The sequence below is a fragment of the Typha angustifolia genome, chromosome 15 (genome assembly GCF_048772165.1).
Source record: "Typha angustifolia cultivar Huaian chromosome 15, ASM4877216v1, whole genome shotgun sequence".
In the NCBI taxonomy this organism is placed as follows: Eukaryota; Viridiplantae; Streptophyta; class Magnoliopsida; order Poales; family Typhaceae; genus Typha; species Typha angustifolia.
Genome location: NC_133253.1, coordinates 18,257,106 through 18,268,169, shown reverse-complemented (window position 1 = coordinate 18,268,169; position 11,064 = coordinate 18,257,106). Strand labels below are relative to the sequence as shown.

The window sequence follows — 11,064 nt, the reverse complement described above, 5'->3', positions numbered from 1 at the left end:
TGAAACAATACCTTCTATATTTATGTTATGAGAACGATCTGTGAAGCACTTCCGTCCCAGAGTCAGTTACAACATAAATAGGATAGACAATCTATTGGCTCAGTTACTTACGTCTGCAAATATCATACAAATAAAAGGAGAAAAAGGAACTCATCTCACATATTAACAGACCTGCTTATACTGTACCAGTAAAAGAAAAATAAACCCAGCTTATAATAAGTAAACTGATGATTAATTGATTGACCTGTGAAGAAGCTCATGGCGGTCTAGTTGGCCTTCTCCATAGCTTCTTGAAATGCCTTTACTTACATGACCCAATGCTCACCAGCTTAGGACAGCTTCAATTCGTTGTATTTCTCCGCGGATAGAGGAAATCCAACTAAAGACATCTTTATCTTAGCAGCTAGTTCAGGCCTCTGGATGCAATTTTTTCATAGCACACACAGTCCATCGGAAATCACTTAGTAATAGAAACTCGAGTCCTGCCGCAATGGTGCATCCTTGCAAAGAATCGAGCGTACTTCCATAATTGATCTTGGAGCCTCCTGATCCTTCAGTTGCAGCAGATTACCAAGAAGCTGTTGCATCTGTGATATAAACGTGTCGTCCAGAACCTGCATCCTCCAAGTCACCAATAAACCATCAGAATTTGCAGGCATAAAATCTTGTGCTGGATTTCTAGTACAGCTGCACAATTTCTATCATAACCAGTGCACTTACAGCCAAAGTAACCCGTGCACCTCTATACCATGCCTTGTTCTCCCTTTTGTTCTCCAAGAAACTAAGGACATCCTGCGAGTAGAGGTATTAAAACTATATAGAGCTAAAGACCATAAGACAAATGTAATGCAATGCATCAGTGCCAATACCTGTCCCATCCGGTCCCAAAATCCTCGACATACTGCTACAAACACATCAACCTCAAAGACTGTGTGAAGATGATTGATTGTCTCAATAAGGAGATCCCTCAATGGCTGCATTCTGCTACGAATGTCAGAGTCAATCAAGACATCCTTCGAATCCTGAATGATCTTCTTGAGCTTTGTTGTGCTTTGTGTTCGGGTCTTAATATTCATAACAAAAAGAATTTTATTAGATATGGCATGATGTTACCTTCCAAAGAATTATTAGTTCTTTGTAAAGAAGGTTAAACCAAAAAAGAGTTAAATATTTGGCCGAGTCAGATACAAAATCAACATATTGTAACATAACCCTCCCTACATGACAACCTGATAATTAAGTATTGCACCAAAAATACATGTGGATATATATAGTTCAATTTGACTGACATTGTGCCAGGTCTTACTAATCATCTATGCACATCCATCTTAGTGATAGAATATATTGTCTAACATCTGCTGGGGGCAAAATTTGACTTCCACATCTCATTAATCTGCATGTCTACTGAAGATACAAGATTTTGTACTTCAACCATTAATGATGTTTCCTATGTTTCCAAAATTCATTTCCAACTACATGGTCAATAACTTATTACCAAATTTCAATTATACTCACATTCTCTGCGAGTTTTTCCACAACAGCTTGCATGTAATTTCTGAACTTGGCTCTCAAAGTTACAGTTATTTCACTAAGGCGCTCTCCAGCAACTGCATTTCCACCATCAGGTATGCAAGAACCCCAAGATTTCAACTGCATTTCTATCTTAGGTCGCAAGATGTCAAGCAATCTTTTCATGGTATTCAAGAGAATACCCAGCTGAAAGCACGAAAATGTCATATTTTACACCCTGCAATGGAAAAAGATATTCAAGGTATCGAAGATGTATGGGCTCACCTCATTAGGCACACTATAAGGACATATTGAGCCACGTTTGGCAAGCTTCTGAACATATTTGAGGCCAAATTTCTTAGGAGTCATACTGTCCTTCAATGGAGTCAAAACATCTGCATACTGCTTCTCTAAAGCATCAACCACTGCTTTCTCAACATCTGCAATAGCCTTTTAATTTGAAGGAACAAGAACAAAATGACCAAGTCAAATTCCATTTCTAAAGAAGGAAGAAATGACAACTATAAAGCTCAAAGAGCATAGGATAGCATTTGAGCGTACATTCTCAAGAACAAAAGTGTACTCTGGCCAACGGCAGATGATGACCTCATATTCATTAAGGGTATCTTTCAGTCGTTCATACATATCATCAACAAATGGTGTAGTCAAATGCTGTGTATGAACCCCTGACCATTTTACCTGCTAATTAAAGAATAAAATGGAAATAATAGTCGACCAAATCTCTTTGTACCATCTTCAGTGAAAAGTTCTCACAACAATACAACTTCTAAGACAATTCTAGTGCACTAGAGCACAAGCACACACACAAACATAGAAAAAGAAATATCATGTCAAAAATACAAACAAAAAGAAGAAACTCAACTCATTTATTCTATCATCAGTGCTTATCTTTCCGATATCTACTTGAATAGTACAACATAACAATTTGAAGACCAAAACTAACTGTTAAAGAAGCAAAAGATACAGTAATTACCTTATCTAATTTGCAAGACTCTAGTAATGCTAGGCGCTTATCTTGAATCCATAATATAATATACAAGTGGAACAACTCCTTTGCATCAACACCACCTTTGACAGGACTGAGGATATTATCAAATATATCAAGAGAAGGATACAGATTTATGATAATGAGGATGAATGATAGGATTACAGTTTACCTAATTTTCCAGCTAGCAAGATCCTTTTGGAAGTCAGCAGTTGCAATCACAAGATCTGCCACATGTGATGAAGGACCAGTTGGAGGGCATGCAACAAGGAATGCGCGCAATCTATTGCAAAGCTCTACATTGTAAATGGATGCAGCCAAATTTGGAAGATCTATGAAACTGCAATATGTGTACAAAAGAGATTTAGTAGAAGACATTTAGTGCAAAGCGAAACACTGCAATAGAATTCCAATGCAAGAATAAACAATATAGAATTTTATTTTCATTTTAAAAAAAATGATGTAAAAGCATCTATATCATGATAAAACATTGAATTCATAGAACCATTTGTGATTTTGTTTCCTTATTTTTTCTCTTTTGCGGAAAGTTCAGTCAGAAGTGCATGAAAACACTTGTTTTCCTATGCACACTAACTATCTACAATTCTCTGCATTCAATAATATGAAGACATTGTTTATTGATGTAATATTTATTTCATCCCCCTCCTAGCTCCTCCCTCAGACAAATGAAACAATTAAGTTGTTAAAACACAAAAGGTCATGACTTTGCATGTCCAATTGGCTCAATTGGCACCAGTATGTGTTCTTGGAGAGTGCATGCTGAAGGAAGCCACATGAAGAAATAAATCTACCTGGGAAGCACATGCTGGTTATGGACTTCGATGTCAGTAAAAATTTCATTTCTGATATTGAAGCATAGAGATTTCATCTTCTGGTAAGCAGTAGAGATAGTAACAACATCCATCAAACCAGCTTCAGTAGTGCTGGTAACGTACTCATCACTGTCAAGCATGTGTCTTCTCGACCTTTTCTTAGCAGCAGCCTGCAAATACACGGAATTCATTGACACTTCTAAATAATCAAGTTTTAGTAAGCTTTGCCATGAAATGAGTGAATGAACCTGGAAATAACTACACAACTTCAGTTGCGCCTCTGGAGAGAGTATATCATGAAGAAGAGTGTATAGCTTCACAGCAGGAACCAATGCTGGAGCTGGAGATCCACTGGCAGGCCTGAATACTTCCACCATTCCTGATGGTAGAGACTCATCTAGTGACTTGTAATTCTCAAAAACCATGGCCAGAATTTCCTCGATTTGCTCCTCAATTTCACCAAGAATGCGGTTCTAATATAGGAGCACATATTAGTGTTACTATAGAGAATCTTTGATAGAAATCATGCAGAACAAAATCAAAACAGGAAAAGGATGACAGACATAATGAGCAGCGGAAAAAATTGAGACATCATTTTCATCCACTAAATGAACTGGTAAGACATAAGGCATGGGCTAAAACGACAGACCACAAAAGAAGAAAAAAAACTACTTATTTGTTTATGCAGTTTACCAAGAGCTTGTCAGGAGTTAAAGACAGGAGATTCCGATAAATAAACAATTGGTACAGAATGTGCTGCAGAGTAGTTAACAAGCATCTCAAGCGCGTTATTATTAAAAATCATAAGGTGTTGCACCATTAAAGAACATTTGCAGCACATAAGAACTTCATGGAACTTCTGTTGATATTTGTCACCCAGTGGATCCACCAAAACGAGTCTATGAATTACAAATAACTTCCTCACTTCAGATTTGTTTTGTGCAGCATGCAGAAAATAAGAACTATATAAAGAATTCTTCCAATAAAATAAATAACAACCTCCTGATGACTCAACATATTCTTATTACGGCTCTTCATAACTACTGTTGATAGCAGATCATGAACCAGCATGAGGCAGTCTGCAGTAGGTGTAGCCACATCCATAACATAAGAAAGATACCTGTGAAACATCAGGAAACTTGTTTGTCACAGATCCTTCAAAAATGTATAGCTTATTCATAAAGTGACCAACAGCAGTTCGAAAGATTAACCTATTTGGAATCATTCCTAAGTTGCTCCCTTGTTCCCTAGGTTTAAAAGTAAAACTAATAGGAATAAGGTCCCACTGCAAACCATGTTCTCCAGGTTCATTGCAACTCATTTCCATGTGTTCATGTGGGCCAATAGTTCAGCCAACTACGAAGGGTCAATGTTAAATGAGAACTGTTTAGGAAGCCACCTAAGCTTGATGTATTAATCGGGAAGTATGTTGGTCAAGATGCAAGCAAATATCTGATAACACCAGATATCTTTTGATGCAAGTACATTTGCTTGACAGTCGATACCTTAATTTGGTGTATGCATCTGAAACCCCATAATAGGATGCAAATTCTGTCAATAACCATTTCCATGACCCATGCAACACCAAGCTCCTTTCTTGAAAATGTTGGGCCTTCATTGCAACTTCAAGAACTATATCATAAGCTACAGTTTCTGCAACTGACCCACACTGAAAACAAAACATTAAAACAAATGGCATTATCAACTATATAAGGAATTAAGGATATTTAAAATAACAATTATAATCTGTAGCAATTGATGACTGAAGATGATAATAAATCAAAAGGGCGGAGCAAGAATGGATCAGTATACCGGAATAATGTGCAATTACGGGTTGAACAGAAAGTGGTGGCCTTAAATTCGATATAGAATGGAATAAGATAAAACTATATAAAATAATTTTGCAATACTTTATGGCAAAACTATATATACAGAGAAATTCACTTCAAACCAAGGAAAAATTGATCTGGACAGGAATGAGAGTTAATAAACAGTTTAAAATACTGTGCAATTAATAGTTGAATAGAAATCACTGAAGCCTAAAATACAGCAGAGGAAGAAAAAATATAAGTACAATAAAGTTGCATCACTTTAAGAGCTTGTAAATTGCATCGCTTATATGAATTTGTAAGAGTTCTCCATTTGGACATTGGATGGACTGAAAATATGCTGCGTTACTAAGAATAAAATTGACAATAATGAATGATGGCATAGCATCTGGAAGAGGCAAAAATGACTTTACATTACTAAAAGCAGATGAAAATGCACTTGTATTTGATACTTCATAAGAAAAATCAAAAGAGAATGTACATTTAACATGCATAAGAATCTGAACGTGAACATTTGAGGAAAGGAAAGGTTACTATTCACTACAAGTAGAAGAACTTAGGAACTAGATGAAATAAAATTCAACAACTTCAGGATAACATCAGTTCCCTTACCTTCAAACCATTGTTCTCCTCTGGACTAGTTGTGTAATTTACATATAATTGCATCCGCCCTACAAGTTCATGCATTGGTTCATGGTATATGGACCACCAACGAATTTTTTCAGCCTAGAAGAAAGAAGGTTAATATTAAAACTCAACATCTAAAGCCTCCAATTGGTGCCACGTATATGGAGTCGGAAGTGCTTACTGGATCCTCTGCAATGCAAGCCACTTGACCTACAACTCGGCCACAAGACTTTCCTTTGGAATCATAGACTTCAATTACTAAATCATCTCCTAAGCTATCAGGGAAGCTGTGAGATGCACAGAAATTTTTCTCACATGAACCTTGGTCATAAACGTAAATTGATACACTGCTTAATACTATACATCTGTATTAGGAGAAAATATTTTTAAAGGAGAAATTTAAATACGTACAATACATGTTTTTCACCAGATCCTGGTTGCATTGGAACCCAATCATCTTCAGCAGAACTTTTCAGCCTCAATTGACAAGAATATGTTTCTGAGATAACCAGTACTTCATCAGACAAGGCCTATAATGCTAAACATGTACCAAGTCAAAGACTAACCTTGTACAACTTCATAGGATGAACTGCTGCGCAAAGTAGTAACCCCAATTTTGAGGAGCCCAGACACCTGTTTAATGTACTGAGCACTAGCATGCATATATGCTAAGCTGTTCTTTGAAAAGGAACCATTACTAGGGAGTTGGGGTATAACATGAACTCTCCGAAGCGACTGCCACCCTGATGAGAGAGTTGACTTTAAATTGGAAGCACGATAACGAAATGCATCTAACTTTACTCTAGGTGGCCTCAGTGATGAAAAACTGCATCCTGAAGGCATATCTGGAGACATTCTAATTTTGCGAACTGTACAAGAAGCAGAACATTTGGTTAGAGTGAAATATATTTACATGTACATCATCGACATTAATACTATAACATTTTTTTTCAATGTTCATTTCATTGGAAAGCTGTTCACATGAGAACTCCAAATGCAGCAAGGCACTAGTAGCAAGAGCTTCAGGAAATATATTGCAGCAAAAAGCACACCTTGGACTTTCAGCTTGCCAATTGTTTTCTTAGGCTTTGGTGCTGCTCCTTCATTAACAAGTTTTGATGAGCGCTTGGCCAGCAGCTCCTCCTCAGGTTGTAGCAAGATGTGCTGCAAGCTACGCCATGATACATGAAAAGGATGGGCTAAGTTTATCTGCTATTAGCCTGCTAGAAAAAATATAACTTCTGTGCAAGCAAAAAACAGACAAATAGACACTTGGCAAAATAGCAATAATACACATGATCTCCAGGATGTACCCAACAGAGGCAGACATGATACTGAATGTTGGGAGGACATGATACTGAATGGTACAGTAATTGCACCAAAACTAGAATCTTTTCATCAGCAATATGTTAAGTGGTATAGTAGAGCAACATTACAGAAGAAACTATATTAGCAATTTTGATTTGGCCCATGTCCACTGGACTAAGTAGCTATATATTGTTTACAGTTGCTTCTAGGTTCCTCTTAAAATTTAAAAGTAACACGTCTCGCCAAATTTACAGAAGTGATTTTTTAAATCACAGATAAAACTTACCCAAATGCACTTCGCAACAGTGCACATTCATTATCCAAAAATATGGGAGCTTCCATGCAGCCTCGAGCCCATGAATGAAGACATAGTCGAACACATGCATCGTATGCAATCACACAATGCCAAGGTCCTTGTACACTAAACAAGTTTTCAAGACAACAAAAACTCATTAAAAATCAACAGATACAAGGATAGAAGACTCTCTAGATATGATAAAAAAATTGAGGTGAATTTTTTATCCATGTACCTTGCATGAAAATTTGGTACTCGAGCTGGTACTGAACTAGAGGAGACAGCAACTTGGGCACCACTTGATGTGCTCCTATGAGGCAAAACGAATTATTCAAATTCAGACCAGAACACAACACAATTATGTTGTGCTCTCACAAATCAGAATTTCACAGCCATTAGTGTTATAGTTAAAAGACCTGGCATTCTGGTCAGGCATATTTGCTCCATTAGTGATATGAGAATTTCCCTCTCTTTTTTTGGTTGAATCATTTGAACAAATTATGGGAGTACTTGGAGATCTGGTAGCTGTCATTTGATCAGCACCTCGGCTAATTTCCTGATTACTGCCATGAATTGGCGGCGCGCTCGGAACATCAGAAAGAACATCCTGCAATGACTCTAGACAAGTATCAGCTGAATGATTTGTTAACAATTCCGATGTGAGAGACTAGAAATGTTCAATATTCATTGCAAATCAGTTTTAGGTTTTTTTCATGATAGCTCATCACATTTTCATGAACTAGTCATGGATAGATTAATAAAGTGGATTACATGCCACAGAAGAGAACAAACCCATCTTCAACAATGAAGACATTGTACCTTTTGGTTAGACAAGAAAGAGAAGAAAAACTTAATCAAGAATACTAATGTCTATTAGCTCATTAATCAAAAATTTGAAGGTCAGGAAGGAAGCCATGGGACATGCAGCAATCATCATAACTTTACTAGATTAAGGAAAGGTGGATTCCTATGATAAAAAGGTTACCTACAAAATGATACATAAATTTTTTTCTTGAGATCCTTGAAGTATGGCATCCAAAAATCAGGCGTATTGAGATGATGATGGAATAATTAGTTGTGGTCAACCGTCAATGGACATAAAGTGAAAAAGTTGTGCTTGTAGTGAAGAGTACATCATGAAATGCTCTAAGTTATATCAACTGCAGCATGCTGTTTCCAGATAGAATAAAAGAATAAGTTTCATAAAGACAGGAAACATTGCTATGCAGCTAACTCGATTGAAGCTTCTCAGTACAAGAGAGTAATTTGCTTCATTTATATGATCTACATAAAAGAAGATCATAAGAAAAATGTAAATGAAATCTATAACTTAAATTTTGTCATGGTAACAGATCATAATTACTGAAATAAAAAGGAATGCACCAGGAACTTCGGCATCAAGTTGTGAGCAAATAATACGGACATCTGATGTAATTTACTAAAAAACTATCAAACTCCAATAGAATTCTAATACATTATACATGTGTTCGCTTTTGACACCTGTTCTGTAAATCCTAGTCTAAGTTTCTAACAATAGTCTTCCAAAAAAAGGCAAGTCAACTTCGTAGATTAGACTCCAGCACCAATGTTATGCTATGCAAATCTTGTTCATTGGTTCTCTATATTGATAAACCTTATAAAGATATACAGTGCTTATCATCCAGTAGCATCTATTGGGATAAGTGTCTGCCTTACTTAAACTGCATAATGCAAATAGGTTTCAAACATCTAACACTTATTTGTTACACTAAATAAATGACAGTTAAAGTGATCAAAGCCATTGGGACAAACCATCTCAGGAGCATTTTTCACATCATCTTGAAGTGGAACATGACAAGAGTAACTCTTAAACTGGTTTCTTTGCGATGTCACCCCAACCTTGCCAGCAGCAACATTGGCTTCTTCTCTGAGAGGATCACTATAGGTGTAATTCTCCGACAGATAGCTCCTTTGTGAAGCCACACCGACTTTCTCAGCTTTGTCATTCATATCACCATGGCAAGGAACACTATGGGAGTAGCACCCCCTACTGACACCATTGTTACTCCTCACCGTCTGTGTGGAGAACTCCAAGCTCCCACCAGAATCCGATAGCTCCTCCTCCTCTTCCTCCTCCATATAGCTGTTTACCTGAACAGGCTTCCTCTGCTGCTGCAGCTGTGGCCTAGCAGTATCCCTTGACGTGCTCAAATCCGAATAGCCATCACTTGAGTAATAATTCTGCCCAGAATTAGGAGCCATGTACCGATTATTAATGCCAACTTTCAAGGCCCCATCAGGAATTCTATGCCCAGAGACATAATCCTGCGGGGAGGAGTCAAGAGAGTATCTCCCTCCATAGATTTCCACCTCCGTATCAGAGGACTCATCCATGTCAGAGCCAGATTCACTGTAATCCTCTGTAGGGATGGCGTGGGACATGGGTATTGCGCCTCTCGGTAGGTGCCCGCTCCGGAACTTCTCCGGAGAGGGGATGCCGAGCCCACGACCGCAGTTTCGCATGGTGCGAAGGGGATCAATCCGATTCTGCTGGCCTAAAACTGAGTCTTGTCCCTATGCATTGCCTCGAGATCAATATAAACGCACTTAAGGGTACAAATTTCAAGAATTGAGTGAAAAATATCCTTAAAAGAGAATGAATCAGATGTGCTCACCTCCCGGATCCACCGAAGGGCGTGGGGATCCAAGCCTTCGGTGAACATGGTGATCAACCCCGCGTGTCTTTCAATCAATAACTCTTTTCCGATCAAGCTTTCAAATTTAAAAACAAGGCGAGGGTTAGCCGCAAAACAGTAATCAGTTCCAATGTATAGGATAAGACAACACTTGAAACAAAGAAAACCACAAAATTCAAAATGCTCTCCGGCAGCACCAAGAACTACTTAAAACCCAAACATAAATATTAGGAAAATAAATAAATAAAAAAGCTTACTTGGTGGAAGCCCAGGGATCGAATCTTGCAGCTGAACAAACAAAGAAACCCACGAAATGTCGCCAAGAATTCGCGCTACTCCTCACTTTCGTTTAAATAGAGTTCGAAAATTTTTGGAAGAAGAGAAGAACGAGAGAGAGTGTAAATAATAAATGAGGGAAAAAAAAGGAAATATTTACTACCGATCACTTTCCCTTTTTAAACTGAAAAGAGAAAGCAATTCTTTGACGCCGTCAGCGGTGAGCCGAAAGGGAGGGTGACGTGGCCACCAGTACCGTTGGATTCGTAACGGTCGAACGTTAGTGGGGGGGATGGGGAGGGCCGAGGGGGGCGAAAGGAGGAAAGGAGGTGGTAGGGAAGCTCAACGCTCCGCTCGCTCCCATCAGAGCAAAGGGCGCATGATATCTTTCCGACTATGTCGTTTGCACGACACGTGGAAGAAGGATGGCTTATATGCACTATTCACCGTTGGATTAGAAACTTGTCTCGAATCTGGAGGTATTGGAGAAAACCTTTTAGACGTGTTGCGCTATCCGGGTTTCGAATAGCTAAATGGTCCACATGGGATGGTGGGGCGGGGCCCACCATTACTTCGCCAGTTTTCGAATGGAGCGTCGGACTTTTCGTGCAATCGGGTGTCTCAATTGCCCTTCGAGTTGTCCCAGAATTACGGAATCAAGTACGGTGTGCCACTACCGCCGTCACCGTCGCTCTCAGCCTCTTAC

The 11,064-nt window shown here is 38.4% G+C and overlaps 1 protein-coding gene across 2 annotated transcripts; it reads right to left on the bottom strand.

The window, feature by feature from the left end:
• On the bottom strand, positions 1 to 10,486 carry LOC140779840 (uncharacterized). Of its 2 annotated transcripts, none has more exons than XM_073125129.1 (23): positions 10,340 to 10,486; positions 10,062 to 10,158; positions 9,199 to 9,960; positions 7,824 to 8,014; positions 7,643 to 7,717; positions 7,399 to 7,533; positions 6,857 to 6,975; positions 6,371 to 6,673; positions 6,216 to 6,303; positions 5,986 to 6,091; positions 5,790 to 5,903; positions 4,854 to 5,017; positions 4,348 to 4,468; positions 3,597 to 3,821; positions 3,328 to 3,518; positions 2,688 to 2,855; positions 2,504 to 2,609; positions 2,071 to 2,211; positions 1,795 to 1,959; positions 1,516 to 1,716; positions 870 to 1,064; positions 721 to 792; positions 1 to 614 (listed from the first exon to the last, which is right to left on the bottom strand). In XM_073125129.1, exons 2-23 carry the CDS (start codon positions 10,107 to 10,109, stop codon positions 462 to 464), a joined length of 3,843 nt encoding a protein of 1,280 aa, XP_072981230.1. In that variant the 5' UTR covers positions 10,110 to 10,158; positions 10,340 to 10,486; the 3' UTR covers positions 1 to 461. The 2 variants fall into 2 exon arrangements, with proteins under 2 accessions (XP_072981230.1, XP_072981231.1); XM_073125130.1 differs by having other exon boundaries at positions 2,071 to 2,208.
• Positions 10,487 to 11,064: the final 578 nt, after the last annotated feature.

Bases quoted from the DNA above. Each gene is read 5' to 3' on its own strand.
- LOC140779840 (XM_073125129.1), bottom strand. From the start codon at position 10,109: ATGTTCACCGAAGGCTTGGATCCCCACGCCCTTCGGTGGATCCGGGAG. The intron at 6,976-7,398 runs GTAAGTTTTATC...ATCATGGCGTAG, and splicing joins CTGTTGCGAAGTGCATTTGG to CTTGCAGCACATCTTGCTAC. The intron at 6,674-6,856 runs GTGTGCTTTTTG...CTTCTTGTACAG, and splicing joins TGGCAAGCTGAAAGTCCAAG to TTCGCAAAATTAGAATGTCT.